The 22,221-nt window shown below is 49.6% G+C and overlaps 2 protein-coding genes across 2 annotated transcripts; both read right to left on the reverse strand.

Moving 5' to 3' along the window:
* Positions 1-616: 616 nt before the first annotated feature.
* LOC310680715 (waprin-Phi1-like) lies at positions 617-5,129 on the reverse strand. Its single transcript, XM_083447732.1, has 4 exons — positions 4,934-5,129; positions 4,191-4,340; positions 3,374-3,526; positions 617-1,271 (listed from the first exon to the last, which is right to left on the reverse strand). The coding sequence occupies exons 1-4, from the start codon at positions 5,040-5,042 to the stop codon at positions 1,240-1,242; spliced, it is 444 nt and encodes a 147-aa protein (XP_083303858.1). The 5' UTR covers positions 5,043-5,129; the 3' UTR covers positions 617-1,239.
* A 6,924-nt stretch (positions 5,130-12,053) lies between these two features.
* LOC310680717 (WAP four-disulfide core domain protein 2-like) lies at positions 12,054-22,221 on the reverse strand. Its single transcript, XM_083447735.1, has 4 exons — positions 20,671-22,221; positions 20,232-20,381; positions 13,646-13,798; positions 12,054-12,239 (listed from the first exon to the last, which is right to left on the reverse strand). The coding sequence occupies exons 1-3, from the start codon at positions 20,777-20,779 to the stop codon at positions 13,647-13,649; spliced, it is 411 nt and encodes a 136-aa protein (XP_083303861.1). The 5' UTR covers positions 20,780-22,221; the 3' UTR covers positions 12,054-12,239; position 13,646.

Genomic DNA, 22,221 nt, shown 5'->3' on the forward strand with positions numbered 1-22,221 from the left:
TGTACTGTGAAAACAGGAAAGGGGTCAAACCACCCCAAGAGGTGCTGAAATTTTGGGAGGTTGGATAGTTACAATGGAATGGTCTCGGGGGTGGGGCACACATTTATATTCTTATTTATTTATTATTATTATTATGGAAGTGAGAGCTGGACCATAAAGAAGGCTGATCGCCAAAGAATTGATGCTTTTCGATTATGCTGCTGGAGGAGACTCTTGAGAGTCCCATGGACTGCAAGAAGATCAAACCTCTCCATTCTGAAGGAAATCAGCCCTGAGTGCTCACTGGAAGGACAGATCCTGAAGCTGAGGCTCCAAGACCTTGGCCACCTCAGGAGAAGAGAAGACTCCCTGGAAAAGACCCTGGTGTTGGGAAAGATGGAGGGCACAAGGAGAAGGGGACGGCAGAGGACAAGATGGTGGGACAGTGTTCTCAAAGCTACAAACATGAGTTTGACCAAACTGCGGGAGGCAGTGGAAGACAGGAGTGCCTGGCGTGCTCTGCTCCAAGGGGTCATGAAGAGTCGGACATGACTAAACGACTAAACAACAACAACAATTTTTTATTATTACGTTGTCAAAATAATATATATATATATATAAAATAATTATTGATGAAGATGGTGATCATAATCATTTATTATTTATACCCCGCCCATCTGGCTGGGTTTCCCCAGCCACTCTGGGCGGCTTTCAACAGAGCATTAAAAACAGAATAAAACTTCAAACATTAAAAACTTCCCTGAACAGGTACATGACATGAAATGTTTTGAAGAATTTCTTCAACTCCATAATTAGCAGGAAGCACAGGGGGCACATGCACAGAACAGAACAACAAACCCTTAATTCTATTGTACGTGATAAGAAGCACCTTTAATGCTTTGCTTGTGGTATATGATCTACATGGCTGCTTTCTTGGCTTGGCTTTCATTGCGAGCCAGGAGGGAGGGACGGGAGGTGGGACCCAAATCCAAAAGGGAGGTCCTACACCTTTCTGATACTGTCAGGTGTTATGTGCATGCACAGAGTGACGGGCGCAGGTGGTATGGAAGATGGAGCAAGCAGTGGCGACCAACCCATATGAATTGAGGGCTGGAGTGCAAAGGGAGAATTTTACTTCAAAAGTGGGTGAGGGACTCCAACAAACATGGCGGAGGTGAAGAGGAGACCAAGTGCCAAGAGATGAGGGAGGCCAGTGGTTGTCATGGCCCTGGGGTCGGGGTCTGTGGAGGGTCCCCCACCTCAGGTGTTCCATGGGGTCTCGGCTTCTGGATCTGCAGAGGGAAGATGAGAGAGGGATTAGTGAGGTGTGCAACACACTGTATGCGCAGTCTATCCAAAGATATTTGTGTTTCAAGGAGTTAAGTGATCCGTCAAACCTAAACAACGTCTTAGACAAACCTAGACATACCTAGACAGCAACTTAAAAAGCAGAGACATCACCTTGACGACCAAGGTCCATATAGTTAAAGCTCTGGTTTTCCCAGTAGTGATGTATGGAAGTGAGAGCTGGACCATCAAGAAGGCTGATCGCCGAAGAATGGATGCTTTTGAATTCTGGTGCTGGAGGAGACTCTTGAGAGTCCCATGGACTGCAAGAAGATCAAATGCATCCATTCTTAAGGAAATCAGCCCTGAGTGCTCACTGGAAGGACAAATCCTGAAGCTGAGGCTCCAATACTTTTGCCACCTCATGAGAAGACAAGACTCCCTGGAAAAGACCCTGATGTTGGGAAAGAAGGAGGGCACAAGGAGAAGGGGACGACGGAGGATGAGATGGTTGGACAGTGTTCTCAAAGCTACGAACATGAGTTTGACCAAGCTGCAGAGGCAGTGGAAGACAGGAGTGCCTGGTGTGCTCTGGTCCAGGGGGTCACGAAGAGTCGGACAGGACTAAATGACTAAACAACAACAACAAGTGATCCGTCATGGTTACCCTTCCTTCCCGCTGTTCCTTTCCCCTTCCCTATCTCTTGTTAAGCTATTTGTTAACTGAGAAACGGTCTTTAATGTCTTTAATATTGGAAGGAAGTGATAGTGCTGGGTACCTTCTTTGATGTCGGACATTGTTTGGAGAAAGTGAGGCACTGGGAGAGGTGGCTAATGAATTATCTGCATGTAGCCAGTCAAGCAAGCCATGCAGGCTAACAGGCTAGCTATCTATAAATTGGGTGGTTTGGGGCATAGTTTCTGAGAAGCTCATGCACAGACTGATGGCTGTGGGGCCATGGAAACTGTGGCTACCTGGGGGAGTCAGTTTGCAACTTCTTGAGGGCTTCCAAGTGGCAGATTGAGGTGCTTGCTTTGTATGTATAATTGCTTTCTGTTGAGAAGAAAATCTTCAATCTTCTCACTCACTTGTGTTTTATATCACTTTTAAAAGAACCGCCTTGCATTTGGCAAGACACACAGCGCCATCTCTGTAGATGGTGTTTGACATGTGCCTGTCCCAAGGGCTGTGCCATTTACAAGGGAGAGACACCTGACAGGAAGGGGATAGAAATGGAAGCAAACAGGGGAAGGACATGGGATGATTTCAGTTACATATACAGTGCAATAGCATCTTATGCATGTTTAACTTGAGCGATTTCAGCTGTATGCGGTTGAAGGTAGGATGGTTGAAATTGCACAAGTTAAACCCAAGCAAAGTGGAGAAGCTCATTTCTTGCCAGGTCTGCTTGGGTGCCTAGATAACTTTTAAACTCTTTGTTTTGCTGGGGGGTGGGGGCAAGGTCTGCTCAGCATGGCGGATCTGCGAAGCTCAGAAATGATCTTGTTGCAAGTGCCATATGAGTTTCTGTGAGATCTCGCACAACCACCCCTAGCCTTATCCGGCATGAATATAGCTTTTAAGCTCTCTACTTTGCTTGTCGGGCAAGGTCTATTCAGTGGATTAGGGTGGAATCTCCACACATGTAAAAATAACCCTGTGAAAATGCTTTTGAAAAATACATTAAATTTGCCATAGCTCACTTTGGCCATCTATTGTCACATTTGTATATTGGACTTTGCAACACGCTTAAAACGTTTTGTTTGCAGCTGTGTAGCTGAGTCCTGGGGACTCTCTGTCTTTGCTTCACCTGCAAGCTGCAAAGGAGCCTCCGTCAGATTGCAAAAATCAAGCAAAATTACATTCATCTCAAGCAAAATTACATTCAAAGGTGTTCATATTAGGAGAAACTTGCCCTCAAATGTTGATGAATTTTCAAGAGGACTTAAGAAAATAATAACGCAGAAATGAACATGAGACCAGCAAAACGAGAAACCAGGAGCAATCAATACTGACAGGTTCACTGAGACCTCCTGCCCCTGAAGACCCACAACACAGAAATGATGTCTTCACCCCCCAAATGCTGCTTCTCTGCCACTCACTCACCTTGCTCCCTGGGAGTGACGCAGTTCCATTTCTTGCAGCCGCTCATGCAGCACTTCCTGTCGCTGGGACAATCGGAGTCCTCTCTGCACTGCTCCCTGCAGATGCCCAGCAGTGATATGATAGGGGGATCCGGAGGGCAGAACCCTGGTTTATCTGCATGGGGAGAGAGGGAGAGCATCAGACTCCTAATCTCAAGGTCATGGGTTCAAGACCCAAGTTGGGGAAAAAAAAAAATCCTGCATTGCAGGGGGTTGGACTGGATGACCCTCGTGGTCCCTTCCAACGCTACAGTTTGCAGGCATTGCCCGGAGGGACGAGACATCCATCCATGGAGAAGGTGCTTGCATGCTGTCTTGGCAGAATTCCAGAAGGGTTTCAGGCCGGCTCCTGCCCAGCTCCCCCTCCCTCATCCCACAGAAGGAGCAGAATTCGGATTGTGCTCCTTTCAGGAATGCTTCACCCATCAGGAGTTGCTTGCTGCAGCCCACTCATCTCTCTGGCACCTCGCCAGCAAACACTGTTAGCCCAAGTTACAATCTGAGCATTGGGCATGCTTTTCCTGGACACTCTCCTGTGTGGAGGGGCCCCTGCCTGGAGACGATGCCACAGCTGGGCCCCTGGCACAATGGGCAACTTGCCTCCCAGCACAGCTATCCTCCACGTTGCATCCGGCACCTTAAAGTGCCACTCCTGCAGCGCAGGATTGGGCCCCTTCCAGCTCTACAGTTCTATGAACGTGGCATTGAGGCAGAGGTCCACCTGAGACTGGGTCCTGGGGGCAGGAGAATTGCAGGGGGCAAAGGAGGGCAAGTGTTACCGTTTGGGAGACGGCAAGAGGCCCCGCAGCCTGTCCGGCAGCATTTCTCTGTCCCCGCACAGCTGGCATCCGACTGGCACTCTTCTGTGCAGTTTCCACGGGCCGTCGCCAGCGTTGCATTGGGGCACGTGCCAGCTTTCTCTGCAGCAACTGGAAAAGGCAAAGAGAAGTAGACATTATGAAGAACTTTCGGGCTTTAAAAGCTGTTTGGCCGTGGAACTGTCTCCCTCAAGACTCTCCTTCCTTGGAGGTTTCGAAGCAGAGGTTAGATGGCCATCTGTCATGGGTGCTTTGGCTGAGATTCCTGCATTGCAGGGGGCTGGAATTAGATAGCCCTCGGGGTCCCTTCCAACTCTACAGTTCTCTGATAGCCACCTTCAAATATCTAAATGATATGGGAAATGGAACAAGCTTGTTTTCTGCTGCTCCAGAAGGTGAGATCTGAACCAACGACTTCAAGTTCTAGGAAAGGGTTTCTGACTAAACATCAGGAAGAACTTTCTGAGGCTGAGAGCTGTTGGATGGTAGACTGGCAGCAGGCCTCCAAGATTCCAGGTAGAGGTAGCTCCCAGTTCTACCTGGAAATGCAACCAGGGATTGAGAAGGTGGGGCTTTCTGTTTGCAAGGCAGACACTCCCCCCGCTAAGCTGTGGACCTTCTGCTCCTTTGTCCAGCTGGGCCAGTCTGGAGATGGCGGCATTCCTCTCCTTCTCTCCTAGGGACTGCCACCCACTCACACCCACCTGTAACGTTCTGCCCAGGTGTGCCTATCAGGTGAGCTGAGGCTGTGAGAAGCCCCACCAGGGAGACGAGGACGAAGAGGTGGAGGCAGCTGCTATTCCTGGTCTTCATGGTGATGCTGCTCGCAGAGATGATGTTGTGGTCTCTGGCTGTTGCCAGCCAAGCTTTAAGCTCTCTCAGGTGTGGCTGGTGGAGGGGGAGGGAGGCAGGGAGGTGGGGAGGGTGAAGAGAGGCTCCTGGGCGATGACTGGAGAACAAGGTGAGCCCAGCTCCCTCCTCCTTCCATTGCACAATCGGATCAGGTAACACCCCTGGCTCTGGTGTGAACCAGGAAGCTGGAGGCTTTCACAAATCCTGTCTTAAGGGTCCAGGAAGCTGGAGGCTCAGAGAGCAGGCTCAGACTCAGGGGCCGATCTTTCCTGAGAAGCGCAGCCCAGGCCAGGTGGTTTGCCATCAGCAACCTGGAAGCCCAAGGAATGACTCTTACCTGTGTTGGCCAGGGGTTAAGGGCTTCCCATAAATCCTGTGCTTGCATCTGAGCTGAGAGGGGTTCTCGGGGTGCAGCCTTGCAACTTCCATGCAGCTTCTTCTGGGGTGGAACCTACTAATGGTGCAGCAGAAAGAGTTACTAGCCACAGCAGTGCTTCTGAATACTGTGATAGGAATTTTGAGGTCTTAGATATATGTTAAATGTTCATAGGTGTACCAGCCAAGCACGTACATAGATCAGCACAGGAAGACCGACTTGAAACCATTTTTGATTCCCAAACTGATTTCTTTGCAAGGTCAAGTGAAAATGGAAAAACCTCCCCATTGTCTTTTCCTTCACAAATCCTGTCTTAAGGGTACATTTAAGATATGAATAGGGCATGAGCCTGACCTGGCTCAGGAACTAAGTATTTATTATTATAAAAGAGTGGCCAGGTTCCCCAGGCAATCCAATCAAGTGACCATTAAACCGGTAACCTGGCAGACAGGAGGTAAACAAAGCACTCAGATTTCTGCTGTAGACTGCCTCTTCTGTGACGTAGGCATGATGTTTCTGGGGGTGGTCTTGATCTACAGGGTGGCAATTTCAAAAGTCTATATAAAGGCTTGCACGCCATTGTTCTGGGTTCCTCCTCCCTCCTGTGTGTGGTGAGTGAGGACCCTGTTGCAAAAGATCACTGACGATCAGGCTTACTAGCTGCTTTGCTTCTCAATATTCTCAGGTTGGCCTCTGTTATTTTCTCCTACCAATAGGGAACCTACGTAAGGACTCTATATGGGCTCTTGGGTACCCCATAAGGGAAAAGGGCAGATTTTGTTTACAGCAAGACCAGCTGTCAGGAGACGCAGGAGGGGAGAATGTTCCTCTTGTTCCGCTTGTGGGTTTCCCATTCAGACACCTGGTCAGCCCCTGGTAGAACAGGATGCTGGACTAGGTGGGCCATTATGTTCTTAGGAAGGAGAGAGCCTAGACTTGGTGGCTGCTGGTGCTATGGAAGAGGAAATGCTCCACAAGACAAAGAGGGCAACAGGGTGGTCTTTAAGGTGCCAGTAGAGACATTCCTCTGCCCTCTTTCAGGACATATCCAGAACTTCAGCCCTGTAAAGCTGCAAGGCAGCCTTTTTGGCCCCCCCCCCCCGCTGAGTTATTAGGGGAGAGGAAAAGCAGAGTTTCAGAGTGGGCACCAGTGGTGGCTGAAGAATAATGCGCCAAATTCAAGCTTATTTGAAATGGTTGTTAAGTGATTTTTGGACCTGCTTGGTGTCTGATGTTAGATCTCTCTCTCTCTCTCTCTCTTCTCTCTCTCTATGTGCTGTCCCACCCCCTGCCCAGACCACGAGGACAGAGGCTCTTACTTAAGAGTAAAGGAGAGATTGAGCAGGACGATCAGGGCTGGGAGCAGCAGCCTACATTGAAGGAGTCCACAAACAGGGCAAGGAGCTCAGAACTCCAGAGAAGCAAACTAGGTGGCCTCCTAGGAAGGGCAAGGCACACTTCCTCATAGAATCAGAGAATCGTAGAGTTGGAAGTGATCCTCAAGGGTCATCCAGTCCAACCCCCTGCAGCACAGGAATCACAGCTCAGGTGTCCCTCACAGGTGGCCACCCAAAATCTGCCTGAAAATCTCCAATGAAGGAGAGTCCATCACCTTCTGAAACCATCCATTCCACCATGGTCAAACAGCCGTCAGAAAGTCCTTCCTAATGTTGAGTTGGAATCTCCTTCCTTGCCATTTTAATCCGTTGGTTCGGATCTTACCCTCTGGGGCAGCAGCAGAAAACGAGCTTGCTCCATCTTCAATGTGGAAGCACTTCAGAGACTTGAAGTTGGCTAATGTATTGCTCCCATCTATTGGTTCTTAGGTGGAAAGCCCTATAGGGCCTGGAGAAGCCAGATGGACCTTCTTGGGTCACTGAGGTCCAGCTATGTGTCTCTGCTATGGATGCCTACTGCACTCCTCCCTTTCGGGTCTGGATCATCTCCAGACGTTGACCACCAAGGATAGCTCAGTTGGTTTGAATGTGATGCTGATAACACCAAGGCTGCAGGTTCAGTCCCCATGAGAGACAGCTGCATATTCTTGCTTGCAGGGGGTTGGACTAAATGATCCTCAGGGTCCCTTCCAACCTTGCATCTATATTTCCATGATCAGCAAAACCTTCCCTGCAGTTGAAGACTTTGTGGCCACTTGGAAAACTCCAGAGGTGTGGCCCTGGTCTGTTGAGACAGGTGAGTCACACTCCTTTTTATGAGAAGGTTTAGCCTCTTCAATGTCATGTAGCTGGGTTGTGTTTGCAGCTAATTTGCAGACGGCCCCCGACCACAGACCCCTATGCCGCACCTCTGAAGCTTAGGAGAGCCACTGCTGCTGCCGTTCAGTGTTGGTGACAAATAGTGCTACATGGATGATCCGAGGCAGCTTCCAGCATTAGTACCAGATTGATGTAGATTTGTTCTCTTGCTTCCTCTGGACATTTTAGCATATACCAGTGGCACTAAACCTTCTCTTTATCTGGACACTATACTTCTGGATCAAAAGTAGCGTCCAGGTCAAGGGAAGTGATAGTACCGCTCTGATCTGCCTTGGTCAGACCACATCTGGAATATTACGTCCAGTTCTGGGCGCCACAATTTAAGGAGGATATTAACAAGCTGCAAGGTAAGCAGAGGAGGGCGACCAGGATGATCAAGGGTCTGTAAACCAAGCCTTATGAAGAATGGTTGAAGGAGTTGGGTATATCTGGCCTGCATAAGAGGAGGAGGAGTTTGGATTTGATATCCCGCTTTATCACTACCCAAAGGAGTCTCAAAGCAGCTCACACTCTCCTTTCCCTTCCTCCTACACAACAAACACTTTGTGAGGCTGAGAGACTTCAGAGAAGTGTGACTGGCCCAAGGTCACCCAGCAGCTGCATGTGGAGGAGCGGGGAAGCGAACCCAGTTCACCAGATTATGAGTCCACTGCTCTTAAGCACTACACCACACTGGTGTAGGAGGAGACTGAGAGGAGATATGATGGTCCTCTTCAAATATCTCAAGGGCTGTCACATGTGAGAGGGAGCAACCTTTTTTTCTTCTCTGGAGGGCAGGACTCAAACCAGTGGCTTCAAGTGACAAGAAAGGAGATTCTGACTAAAGCTTGGGAATAACTTTCTGGTGGCAACTTTCAATGGTGGAATGGATCACCTTGGAAGGTGGTGGACTCGCCCTATCGGGAGGATTATAAATCCTCAAGCAAATACCTCCCCCCACCAAGTTGGGTCCCTTTTTACTTATGCAAGTTTCACTTCTGAAGGTTTCCTTCTTCATTTTCCTAGTGCCAGGAGAGCAGCAAGGGAACAGCTCTGCCCCTTTTGGAAATGGTCAGCCTCCACAGTGCAGCCACCTAGTGGCAGGAAACAGACATTGGCTGAAATGTTCTTCATCTGCACAGCTGGTAGTGACTTGGGTTATTTCCACGTTTTGCAGTAGAGCGACTGGAGGCATGTCAGTTAGTGCAATGACAAGCAAAGTGAAATTGGCCAGAAACTGTGGCTCAGCTTCCAGAGGAAGGCAGGGTCTGCTGTCCTGTAAGCACTTGCCCTAAGTGGCATTGGACTGGGAATTTCGGGCCTAAGGAAGAAGCAAAGTGAAAACGGCTTTGCAAAGTTTCCTGGGCTGCAGGTGCGTCCTGTTCCATGATACAGTTTGCAATAAGACTCGCTGCTGGGCCTCCTCCACGAGAGGCCCAGAGGGGGCTGGCTGTGACGCCCCACTTTCCATGGGGGGTAGGAAGTGGATCTCAGTGGCGTAGCGTGGGGGGTGCAGGGGGGGCCGGCCGCACCGGGCACAACATCTGGGGGTTAGGGTTAGGGGGCGCAAATCCATGGGTTAGGGGGCGCAAATCCATGGGTTAGGGGGCTCAAATTACTTGCCTTGCCCTGGGTGCTAACAACCCACGCTACGCCACTGGTGGATCTTGCTGCTGGGAAGGGTTGCCATATCTTGAAGAGCAAAAAAGAGGACAGACCAAGCTGCTGCCAGTCCAAGCTGGGGAAAGAGGCATGCGGGGCCGCCACTGCCATGCCCTTTTCCCTGGCTCAGGTTGGCAGCGGCAGTGGTGTGCAGAGGAGCCCAAGTCCAAGCCACCCATGTTTGCGCCTGAGCCGCTCAAGCCCAAGAAACCACTAACTAACTAAATAAATAAATAAATCCCCAAACCCGGACATTGCCTGTAAAATGTAAAAATTCCCCCAGATGGGCATGTTGGCCTCCCAAAAGAGGACATGTCTGGGATTTCCCAGATGTATGGCAACCCTACTTCTGGGGGAGCACCATCTTCTACTTGCCCTGCAGCTTCCCCTCTGAGAGTGACCAGGCTGACCATGCAAGTGGGAACAAATGTGCAGAAAGTCATGCGCAAGGCAGGGGAGGAAGAAAGGTCCAGCAAGCCCCCCAGGAGGTTGGCGCCCCGTTGGAAGTTTGAGTGCTGAGACAGATATGGACCTCCAGATTCCCAGACTACCCTTCTACCTTTATTTCTATGCTGACCTCTATCACTGTGCTTCCGGCTTCCTCTGCCTTCTGACACTCCTTTCTCAGACCTCGAGAGGTCACGCTGGAACATTCCTCCAGGAGATCCCAGGAGGAGCCAGCGTATTGAATAAAATAACACCGCAGGCTAGTCAGTTAGACTAGAACCAGGAACATTTCTATCCAAGTACGTAGGTACGGCAATAAACGGCTTTGTGATTTTCCTACCTGCAAGCATCTCCCTGTTTGTGTGGTGGCTGGTTGCCACAAGCAAAAGTCTCCTCTCTAACCGGGATCCACTCCCTTAGTGCTTCCTTGCTGGGTTTCAGCCAGTGACCCAGTGAAGCCCAGCACACTTGCAGGGAACTGCTCATTCCCCCACCTGCATGCTCCAAATGAGTCCCATGCGCACTCTGGAAGCAGCCCCAGAGAAACATCCCATGAGAGAATGAAATCAGGTCTGCATTTTCAGGAGGAGGCACTCAGCCCTAAAGTCTTCCTTTCTGCTTTGAAATTTGACCCTCCAATTCTGTTTCACGTTGCCTCATTTGCACATAAAGGGAACTGTGTCTTATTAGATGAAGGCTTAGACCTGGCCAGGGGCTTAACTTTGGGTTGTTTCCTGCCAACAAGCAACTGTCTGAAGCCATGGTTTGTTATTTGTGGCTTGACAGGCCATCTAGCAGCAGGTTCTTGCCAGGAGGTAAAGGCAGGAGGAAAGAAGAGCCAGAAAGCAAACTTTGGAAATACAATCCTGAATTTTTTTTTAATGTGTTTGTGGGAGGGGGTGCTATTGTTTTGCTTTTGCTTTTATTATGTTTTTCGTGTTTTTATCTTGTATCTTTATGCTGTGAACCAACCTGACATCTACGGATGAAAGGAAGTATGCAAATTTAATAAATAAAATAAGTAAATATTCAGGCACAGGTTGTGGTTAAGTCTTGCATTGTCGAACAAAGCGAGTAATTGTCAAGTAATTTAAGCTTTGCAAAAACTGAGCTATTTGGTTAGAGCGTGGTGCTGACGCCAAGGTTGTCCTCATCTGGGGCAGCTGTGCATTGGACTAGACGATCGTCAGGGTCCCTCCCAACGCTAGGATTCTTTGAGAGCAACCAAAGAAAAGCACTTTGCAAGACACCTTTGCTAAACCCAGCAGCTCTTGCTTTGAGGAGTTTCCTTAATCCCATAACTAGCAGGTGTGATAGGAATTTTGAGGTCTTAGATATATGTTAAATGTTCATAATTGTACCAACCAAGCACATACATAGATCAGCACAGAAAGACTCATCTGGAACCATTTTTGATTCCCAAACTGAGCAAATGTTTTCTCTGCAAAGTCAAAGGAAAATGGAAAAGCCTCCCCATTGTCTTTTCCTTCACAAATCCCGTCTTAAGGGTATGTCTGTGTATGAATAGGGTGAGCCTGTGACCTGGCTCAGGAACTAAGTATTTATCATTACAAAAGACTGGCCAGACTCCCCAGGGTATCCAGTCAAGTAAGCATTAATAGGTAACCTCCCAGACAGGAGATAAACAAGGCACTCAGATTTCTGTTGTAGACAGCCCCTTCTGTGATGTAGGTATGATGTATCTGGGGTGGTGGTCTTGATCTACAGGGTGGCAATTTCAAAATGTGCGCACCATTGTTCTGGGTTCCTCCTCCCTCCTGCGTGTGGTGAGTGAGGACCCTCTTGCAACAGATCAATAAAGATCAGGCTTACTAGCTGCTTTGCTTCTCAATATTCTGTGGTTGCCCTCTGTTATTTTCTCCTATCAATAGGGAACCTACATAAGGACTCTATATGGGCTCTTGGAGACCCTATAAGGGAAAAAGGGCAGATTTTTGTTTACAACACAGGAAACACAGGGCATGTGTTTCTGTGCTGTCTGCATTTCGGCACATGATCTATGTGGCTGTTTTCTTGGCTTGGCTTTCACTGTGAGCCAGGAGGGAGGAATGGCAGGTGGGAGGAATGGGAGGTGGGCCTCTCCCGGGGTGTGTGTGTGTGTGTGCGCCATCTCCCACTTTCTGGTGTGTCCCCCCCCCCCCCCCGAGCAAGGGAGGCGGGTGGTTCAAAGGGCAGAGCAAGGGGAACAAGAAAGCCACAGGCACCAGGGACTGCTGTGCAAAGTGAGAGTTTTACTGCAAAAGTGGGTGAGGGGGTCCAGCAAACATGGCGGAGGTGGGGAGACGACCAGGTGCTGAGAGCAGAGCATCAGGGAGACGGTTGTGGTCACTGCCCTCAGGTCGGGGTCTGTGGAGGGTCCCCCACTGCAGCTGCTCCACAAGGTCCCGGACGCTGCATCTGGGGAGGGAAGATGACAGAGGGTGAGCCCAGCCTCATGAGTCCCTTTGCAATTATTACCATTTATTAAATTTAGACACTGCCCTCCATCTGAAGAGCTCAGGGCAGTTCACAGGATAAGGCAGCCCTGTTTAGGGAAGCTTTTAATGTTTCATAGACTACAGTCATACCTCAGGTTGAATATGCTTCAGGTTGAGCGTTTTCAAGTTACGCTCCATGGCGACCCAGGTTTTGCTGCTCGCACATGCGCAGACACTGAAAATGATGTCACGCACATTCGCAGACACGCAGAAGCGTGTTATGTTCTACTCAGGATGCGAACGGGGCTCCGGAATGGATCCCGTTCGCATCCAGAGGTACCACTGTATTGTATTTTAATATTCTGTTGGAAGCCGCCCAGAGTGGTTGTGGAAACCCAGCCAGATGGGTGGGGTATAAATAATAAATTATTATTATTATTATTATTATTATTATTATTATTATTAAGATGATGATGGAAAAGGCGCTGTTGCAAGGCCTGTGTTTTACAGGCACTCTAGACAGTTGGGCTGGCAGAATCCAGCCCACGACACTCGCCACCCCAGTGTTATAAATGTCCCACAGAAATCCTTCTAGCGAGTAAATACCGTGATGCCCAAGTAAACCCTGTGGGGGGCTCATGGCAAGTTATGGGAGTGTCCCTGATTTCCAGGGAACGGCAGAGTTTTTCCTGCCAGCACGGCCAGTTCTGCCTGGGGTTTCTGCCGCAGACCTTTCCTCCCGTGGCTCTCAAATATGCTTCCTGCAGGACATCACAGGTGTGGGATGTGAAACACAAGAGCAGTCAAGTACAACATTCCTAGAGTGAACATGTTTACACATGGGGAAGAATTTTTGTCCAGCCAGCAGGTAAACTTCCTGTTTCCTTCTGGGCTGGGACAGACTTCCTCTGCAAGTTACCTGTGCAGGTAATGACAAAAGCACAGGGCAGGGCAGCCATCTCTCTCTCTGTGACTACTTTTGTTGAAGAAGCAACATCTGCTTAACCAAAGATGCTCTCTTGGCCTCCAGCCAAGAGAGGACAAAGGGACTGTCTCCTTATGAGATAGTTTCCAGGTGTATGTTACTTTTCTAAGCTAAGTCTGCCTTCTGGGATCCGACTGTGAGCAGAATGATGTGTGAGTAAACTCTTTTTATACTTTTATAGAAGACTGTGTCGTGTCTTATCTTTTATGAGGGAATAAGGGGAAAATACCAGAACAGTTATTATAGAGGCTTTAGCGAGCCTGAGCAAATGCATCCGCTGCAAGTTTAAAAAGGGGGATGTTACTCTGCTAAATTGTGAGCTTGTTAACACAAATTGGAAAGGCTATAATCAAACAATATATCCTCTCCTGCATCCCTGAACATTCCCACAACGGGGTCACCTCAGAATTCAGGAGTGGAACAGGCCAATTTGCCGCAGCCGTTCTGGCAGCATTTCTTGTCCCCCGGGCAGTTCGAATCCACTTCGCACGCATTGTGGCAGGCGCCCAGCATGGAGATCCCGATGGAAAGGCTGGGGCAAGTGCCTGGCTTATCTGCAAGGGGAGAAGAGCAGAGAGTGAGCAGGGCGGAGACATCTGGAGCCCCAGGAGGAAAAGGAAGGCAAGCGCAGAGGCAGCCTTTGCAGCCCATCTGGCAGTGGGTCTCCTCCTCCAGGGCAGCCCAGGCTTTTCACTGCTTGTGGACAGGCGGGTGAAGGCGAGGGAGAGCATGTTTGGAGTGGAATCACGGAAGGATCCTGCAAAGCAGAAGACCAAGGAAGGGTGGAAGGAAGGAAGGGAGGCAGAAGGAGATGGAGCTTCAGAGTCACAAAGAACACCAGAAGACTGCTGGATCCAGCTAGTGACCCTTCTAGTCCAGGATCCTGTTCTCCCAGTGGAAAACCAGGTGCCTATTGTGGGGAACCAGTAAGAAGTAGAAGCAGCACCAGTTGCCTTAAAGGGGAGGCCCCTGCTGCTGACGCACGGCTGCCACCCCAAGCACGCTTTCTAGGACTGGACAAGACTTACCTCTGAGGCTGGACACAGGAAGCCTTTGAAGCTCACACCACTTCCTTTTCCACACTGCACTTTTCATAGAGTTGTAGAGTTGAAAGGGACCCCCAAGGGTCATCCAGTCCAACCCCCTATAACAGTGGTTCTCAACCTGTGGGTCCCCAGATGTTGTTGGACTACAACTCCCATCATCCCTGAGCTCTGGCCTTGCTAGCTCAACAACATCTAGGGACCCACAGGTTGAAAAAGGCTGCCCTATAATGTAGGATTATCAACTAGATCATAGATCATTTGTACAAATAAGTATGAAATTGGACACACAATAACATTGTCTAAAGCAGCAGCAGCTATAATAATAATAATAATAATAATAATAATAATAATAATAATAATAATAATATTTATACCCTGCCGTCCCCGGCCAAAGCCGGGCTCAGGGTGGCTAACACCAATAAAATCACAGTAAAAACATAATAGGGGGAAAAGAAGGGGGGGACCCAATTTAAAATACAGGTTAAAATGCAATTTAAAATGCAGCCTCATTTTAAAATAGCCGATAAATCAAGACCACAAGGGGAGGGAAACATAAGGGTCAGACCGAGTCCAAACCAAAGGCCAGGCGGAACAGCTCTGTCTTGCAGGCCCTGCGGAAAGATGTCAAGTCCCGCAGGGCCCTGGTCTCTTGGGACAGAGCGTTCCACCAAGTTGGGGCCAGTACTGAAAAGGCCTTGGCCCTAGTTGAGACCAATCTAACCTCCTTGGGGCTCGGGACCTCCAAAGCATTGTTATTTGTGGACCTTAAGGTCCTCCGTGGGACATACCAAGAGAGGCGGTCCTGTAGGTACGTGGGTCCTAGGCTGCACGTCCTAGCTACTACTAGTCCTAGCTACTCTCTGTGTTGTCGGTGCACACAGGTGGGCATCCCTACAAACTAGTGTGCAACAGTGTTCTCTGTTCCCCTCCCCTTACTGTTTCTGTTAACTTTTTTTCCTATTTTTTATTTTAAGGCTGGGGGTTCCAAGGGTTCTGCATATACATACCCAAACCCTTGGGGGCCCAGCCCAAAACCATCAAACGGTGCCCCCTGCCAGGGAAAAAAGGCTGAGTGAAGATCTACATTGGAAACAAGAGTGTGGGGTCAGTGGGGGTCAAATCAACCTTCAATCTGGGAATCAAAGGAGGGGGGGAGGGCCCACTGAAGGATGTTGGGTGGTGCAAACCCCAGGAAGTGCCAGAAGGCAGCCCCTGCCCTTTCCTCCCTAGGGGTGGGGGGAGAGCTTCAGTGCCACCTATTCACCCAAAGGCCACTGTAGAGGCAGCACTGGGGGAGGTGACAGCCCTCCTTCCAAGAAGTGCACCATGAGTGCAACGCAACTGATGCTATCACCGCAGGATCAAGAGCAGGCGCCGGCGGTGATGCATTCATCGGAGGCTAGATCTCCTGCCACATGGATCATGCTGGCTGAGATACTTGCCTCACATTGCTTCACAGTAGATGCAATAGACAGATACAGTGCTTTTTCTGGGGGACGTGGGGGGACGGGACGCATAGCCCTAAACGTTTTGTGAATCTAAGTTTGACTTCATTGAAGGGCAGTATTTCAATATGAGTAGGAAAATGAGAGCACCTAAACATTTTTTAGGTGCTCTCCTGAGAAATCTCTATGTGGGACAAGAAGCTACAGTTAGAACTGGATATGGAGCAACTGACTGGTTCAAAATTGGGAAAGGAGTACGACAAGGCTGTATATTGTCTCCCTGCTTATTTAACTTATATGCAGAATTCATCATGCGAATGAATCCCTAGCCGGACTTAAGATTGCTGGAAGAAATATCAACAACCTCAGATATGCAGATGACACAACCCTGATGGCAGAAAGTGAGGAGGAATTAAAGAACCTTTTAATGAGGGTGAAAGAGGAGAGCGTAAAATATGGTCTGAAGCTCAACATCAAAAAAACAAAGATCATGGCCACTGGTCCCATCACCTCCTGGCAAATAGAAGGGGAAGAAATGGAGGCAGTGAGAGATTTTACTTTCTTGGCCTTCATGATCACAGCATCTTAAAAAGCAGAGATATCACCTTGCCAACAAAGGTCCGTATAGTTAAAGCCATGGTTTTCCCAGTAGTGAGGTATGGAAGTGAGAGCTGGACCATAAAGAAGGCTGATCGCTGAAGAATTGATGCTTTTGAATTCTGGTGCTGGAGGAGACTTTTGAGAGTCCCATGGACTGCAAGAAGATCAAATCAATCCATTCTGAAGGAAATCAGCCCTGAGTGCTCACTGGAATGACAGATCCTGAAGCTGAGGCTCCAGTACTTTGGCCACCTCATGAGAAGAGAAGACTCCCTGGAAAAGACCCTGATGTTGGGAAAGATGGAGGGCACAAGGAGAAGGGGACAATGGAGGACAAGATGGTTGAACAGTGTTCTCGAAGCTACGAACATGAGTTTGACCAAACTGGGAGGCAGTGAAAGTGCCTGGCGTGCTCTGGTCCATGGGGTCACGAAGAGTTGGACAGGACTAAACGACTAAACAACAAAACATTTCGGGGGGGGAGCACTGGATAGATAGATAGATAGATGATGATAGATGTGATAGATAAATAGATAGATGTGATAGATAGTAGATGATAGATAGATGATAGATAGATGATAGATAGATAGATAGATAGATAGATAGATAGATAGATAGATGATAGATAGATGATAGATAGATAGATAGATGATAGATAGATAGATAGATAGATAGATGATAGATGATAGATAGATAGATAGATAGATAGATAGATAGATAGATGATAGATAGATAGATGATAGATAGATATAGATAGATGATAGATAGATAGATATAGATGATAGATATAGGTAGATAGATAGAAAGATAGATAGATAGATGATAGATAGATATGATAGATGATAGATGATAGATGATAGATAGATAGATAGATAGATAGATAGATAGATATAGATATAGATATAGATAGATAGATAGATAGATAGATAGATATAGATAGATAGATAGATATAGATAGATATAGATAGATGATAGATAGATAGATAGATGATAGATGATAGATGATAGATGATAGATGATAGATGATAGATGATAGATGATAGATGATAGATAGATAGATAGATAGATAGATATAGATATAGATATAGATATAGATATAGATATAGATATAGATATAGATATAGATATAGATATAGATATAGATAGATAGATATCAGTCTATAGAGATAGCAAGGTTGCTGCACTGCTATCCTGCCTATTTCATAGAATCCTGGAATTATACAGTTGGACGGGACCCTCCCCCCTCAAATCCCGGGATCACAGCTAAAGCATTTCATTCATAGACATGTTAAACAAGGGAAGTGGAAAGCACAGCCCTGCAAAGTTCGTCAGTCTGCTGTAGTCGAAGGTGACCTCAGAAAGCTCCATGCAGGCCATGAGCTCTTGAGAAGGGGCCATAAAAATTTGGGCCAAAATGAGTTAAATAGACCCTTGGGGTCCCTTCCAAATTACAATTCTATGATTCTAAGGACAACACGGGGATGATGTTGCATGCGCAGGACGCCAACACAGCACCTGCACCCAGCAGTGGGTGCACCTGATGGTACGGTTTGTACACGCCCTGAGTCAACACTAAGTTCTTGCCTGTGTGAGACGCTCATTAAAGGATTTCAACAGGGAAAGAAGCACTATATTAAGCACTATATTAAGTATTTCCTGGAACTGCAGTTGGTTGCGAAAGAGAAATGCCTGGGCGACGAGACAGGAGTGCCTTCTCCAAATGGGGAACGTTGGCCCCGCAGAGACGAAAAGGAGATTCGCTTAAGATCTCCGAAGGCCAGCCCAGCCCATGGGGTTGGCAGGCTTAGCCTGGCATTTAACAGCATCATGAAAATGCAGAAAGTGCCCAAACAGAGGATTCCCCACTGCTTTGTGGAGAAGCTCAGCTGGAGAATTGGGCAACTTTCCAAGGGTAGGGGAGCCTGGAAGTGTTTTGGGGCTACCCAGGGGATCCCTGCACGAGCTCTTCTTGCCGTTTCTTACTTCTCCAATGCCACCAAGTGGGCCTCCTTCCCGCCCCCCGCCAGAGAACCAAGAAAAATCCACAGCCACTTCTCCTGTGGTGGAGGCTGCCTCCAGAAGCCTCTGCCACAGCCATACGACCCCAGCAAGCCAGGCTTCAGCAGGGGGTGGGGTGCGCTTGGAACCAGGACATTTTGCCTCAGGTGGCAAAATGGGCCGTCCCAGAGCCTAGGGCTTGCCGATCAGAAGGTTGGCGGTTCGAATCCCCGCGACGGGGTGAGCTCCCATTGCTCAGTCCCTGCTCCTGCCAACCTAGCAGTTCGAAAGCACGTCAGAGTGCAAGTAGATAAATAGATACCGCTCCAGCGGGAAGGTAAACGGTGTTTCCGTGCACTGCTCTGGTTCGCCAGAAGCGGCTTAGTCCTGCTGGCCACATGACCCGGAAGCTGTACGCCGGTTCCCTTGGCCAATAAAGCAAGATGAGCACCGCAACCCCAGAGTCGGCCACGACTGGACCTAATGGTCAGGGCTCCCTTTACCTTTACCTTACTTCCAAAAAGCCTCCAGGAATTCCCGTGAAGGCCTCCCTAACCGGAAGAGGGCAGAGGGTGAGCAGGCACCTTTGTACCCCATCCTGCCCCACTAGCACATGGGGCTCCAGTCACTTAAGGAACATGGTTACTCTTTGCAGACTGGAGTGGCAGGGCATTTCTGCCCTGCTGGGCGCTGGGCTAGATGGCGGGAATGGCCCATCCAAACTGTTATGCAAGGGTTAATGCCGTAGCACAGAATCCTATGGTGTTAACACCACTGTTGGGTCAGTGGTCAAAGGCAGAGAGTGTGTTTTAATTCTGAGAGCAGCAGGTGTTGTTTTGATGCTGCTGTGTGTCTGTAAATATTTGCCAGTCTCATATATGAATTCATGTAAATAGGTTTCAGAATACCAAGTAAAAGGAAAGTGTTATTTTCGAACAAAGTGTCTTGGTAGTCTTTTCTAGGAGAGAAAAAGAGAACTATTAAAAAGGGTCAAATGACCCCAGGCAATTTCCGCATAACTGTGTACAATTACCGGACCGATATCCCCCGGGGTCCCTTCCAGTCCTCCCAGCTCTGCAATTCTATCATTCCGCAAAGAAGATGCTTGTCTCCTGCTTCCTGGTTGTCACAGAGAGGCTTCAGGCTGGATCCTGCACAGCTCTCTCATCCTCCTACCAAGACGCTTAGAATCAGAGAACCATAGAGTTGGGACCCCTGAAGGTCCTCTAGTCCAACCCCCTGCAATGCAGCAATCTCAGCTAAAGCATCCAACCCCTGCTTAAATGCCACCTCCCTCCTTTATGCCACTGAAGGAGCAAAGCCCCAAGCACTGCTCTTTGCAAGGACGCTCCTCCACACACCAGGAGACCCCAGGCCTCACCTGCATACCTTGCTCCACACATCAGGAGACCCCAGGCCTCACCTTGTTTGCCCAACGTATGACCTGACCATTCTGCATCCATTCAGAGGGGCCTGGGCCTGGTGCCACTGACTGCTGGAAAGATGGGGCAGGGGCTTCCATGATAGGCACCCCCCCTCCACTCACAGCATCTGGCACCATGGTGCTGAAGCTGAGGCCTAAGATTATAAGCGGAGGCTGCTGTTTCAGGCCCGTGGCTCATGGAGTCCAGCCCCCAGTTCTTACAGTGGCCCATGGGAAATTTGCAAGCACCAGAGCCTTCTTCCCTCTCTGTGGAGATGGAGTGGAAGCATCCTGGTTAGTAGCCGCGGATAGCCCTCTCCTCTGCTGAATTATCTAAACCTCTTTTTAAAGCCTTCCAAGTGGGTGACCATCAGGGTTCCCTGTGGCAGTGAGTTCCATGTGCTGCCTAGCTGAGACTGGCTCCTGGGGGGGGGGGGGCAAGAGGATGGGGGGGGCACAGGAGGGCCAGCGTTACCATTTGGGAGATGGCAAGAGGCCCTGCAGCCCGTCCGGCAGCACTTCTCGACGCCCTCACAGCTGGCATCAGACTGGCACTCTTCCGTGCAGTTACTGCTGGCGCTCTCCATCTCTGTCTCTGGGCATGTGCCCCCTTTGACTGCAGCAACTGGAAAACGCAAAGAGAAGACAGTGTTGCCTTGAGGGGTGCCACCCGGCCTCTTCTTGGGGGCCCTTGATGTGGCCGCAGGGAGTTCTCCTGCCCTTGGGGTGGCAAGCTGGCATCAATGCCCATGGCGGGCATTGCAGCAAAAGCCTTTTCTGGGAGGGTGGAGAGCAACTGCCCTGGGCTCCCTCCCAGGCACCCACTGCAGGTAAGAGAGTTTCCTTGCCGAAGGAGAGTCAGATGGGCCAGGCTGGAGACAAGGGCTTTTCTCTTCTTCTCGTCTCACACCCACCTGTAATGTTCTGTTTGAGCACCTCTATCCGCAGAATCGAGGCTGTGAGAAGCCCCACCAGGGAGACGAGGACGAAGAGTTGGAGGCAGCTGCTATTCCTGGGCGTCATGGTGCTGTTCCTCGCAGAGAAGGTGTTGTGGGTCTCTGGCTGCTGCAGGCCAAGCTTTAAGCTCTCTCAGGTGTGGCTGGCGGAGGGGGAGGGAGGTGGGGAGGGGGAAGAGAGGCTCCTGGGCGATGGACAGAGAACAAGTGGAGCCCAGCTCCCTCCTCCTTCCATTGCACAATCGGATCGGATCAAGTAACGCAGCTGGCCCTGGTGTGAACCAGGAAGCGGCAAGCTCAGGGAGCCATAAGAGAAGATTCTGGGAGTCTCTGCTCAGCCGGCTAGGGACCCCTCTTTCTCTCCACCAACTCCTGGTCTCCTTGCAGCATGCAGGTGCTGAAGATGCTCAAGCAAGCCCCTGTTCTTCCCAGAGGAGACGTGCAAGTTGGACCAGCATCCTGAAGGCCAAGGGCATTGTGCCATTGACCAAAATCTCCTTTCCCCATCTGAGCTCGCAAGGGGTTCTCAGGACACCTGCCAGGGCAGATGGAGCTTGCATGTCCTCAGTGCCTCTGCCATCGAATGTGGTGCCACAGGGAAAGGTTCAGAGGAAGAGAGGCTGGCTGCTGGCACTGCAAAGGTCCAGGAGCACATGAGGCAGAGAAGGCAGCAGAGTGGCAGAGACCAGGGCAATTACTCTGCCCTTTTTCAGGGTGTACTCAGATCTTCTTCTAGTGCCTCCTTTGCCACCTGAATTGTGGTTGATGGCAAAGGAGGATGCAATGCTTGATGATAAGAAGAGCATGCTTGGTCTGGTCAGTGGCACACCTGGCACAGCTTCCTGTTCTCACTGTGGCTGAAGTCTTCGGTGTTGTTTGACTTACTTGCTCGAGTCCTCAAGAGCTCCTGGCTCTCTCAGTCCTTCTCTAGCAGAGTGATGTCCTGCTTTGCACAACCAGCCCTTGAGCAGGAGAGAGAAGGGACAAGCCTGTCATCTGAAGTACCAGGCTGGCTGTCCAGGTCTCAAGTTCCACGTGAACCCGGCTGCGGGCCACCCAGGTCCCTTTGCACCCTCCCTGCTGGGGTCACAGGGCACCTGGCAGCCTCCCTCCTTGCGTGTCTTCTCACGCCAGTTAAATCCCCGCTGTCAACAATGAGGCAAGGTTTTGGGAATGCTGGAGCTGATGCTTTGTTTGCAGTTGCAGGCACCATGCCTGATCAAGGGACACAGATGTCCGCTTATGTAATGGGGGTTTAACTCTCCCAGCTTCCAGGGCAAGCAAGATTATCGCTGACCATTGTGGCCCAAGCCTAAGAGGATAGCCTAAGAGGGTGGCCTATGGAGGTGCCATGAGCTCTGATGGAAAAGGGACTGGTTGACAAGGAGGGGCGTTTGGCTTCTGCCCAAGCGTCATAATAGCAGGTGAGCACTTCCTGGCTGAAGCGTTCCTTCACAAGAACATAAGGAGGTCCTTTGGGACCAGGCCAGTGGCCCATCTAGTCCAGCA

The sequence above is a fragment of the Podarcis tiliguerta genome (genome assembly GCF_965153285.1).
Source record: "Podarcis tiliguerta genome assembly, chromosome: 6".
NCBI classification, from domain to species: domain Eukaryota; kingdom Metazoa; phylum Chordata; class Lepidosauria; order Squamata; family Lacertidae; genus Podarcis; species Podarcis tiliguerta.

What these genes read in the sequence shown, in the direction of transcription:
- LOC310680717 (XM_083447735.1), bottom strand. Translation starts at nt 20,779, where the DNA reads ATGACGCCCAGGAATAGCAGCTGCCTCCAACTCTTCGTCCTCGTCTCC. An exon ending in GCTCAAACAGAACATTACAG is followed by an intron (nt 20,382 to 20,670) that starts GTGGGTGTGAGA and finishes TGCGTTTTCCAG; the next exon opens with TTGCTGCAGTCAAAGGGGGC. An exon ending in CTCTTGCCATCTCCCAAATG is followed by an intron (nt 13,799 to 20,231) that starts GTAACGCTGGCC and finishes CTCCCCTTGCAG; the next exon opens with ATAAGCCAGGCACTTGCCCC.
- LOC310680715 (XM_083447732.1), bottom strand. Translation starts at nt 5,042, where the DNA reads ATGAAGACCAGGAATAGCAGCTGCCTCCACCTCTTCGTCCTCGTCTCC. An exon ending in CTCTTGCCGTCTCCCAAACG is followed by an intron (nt 3,527 to 4,190) that starts GTAACACTTGCC and finishes CTCCCCATGCAG; the next exon opens with ATAAACCAGGGTTCTGCCCT. An exon ending in CGTCACTCCCAGGGAGCAAG is followed by an intron (nt 1,272 to 3,373) that starts GTGAGTGAGTGG and finishes TTCCCTCTGCAG; the next exon opens with ATCCAGAAGCCGAGACCCCA.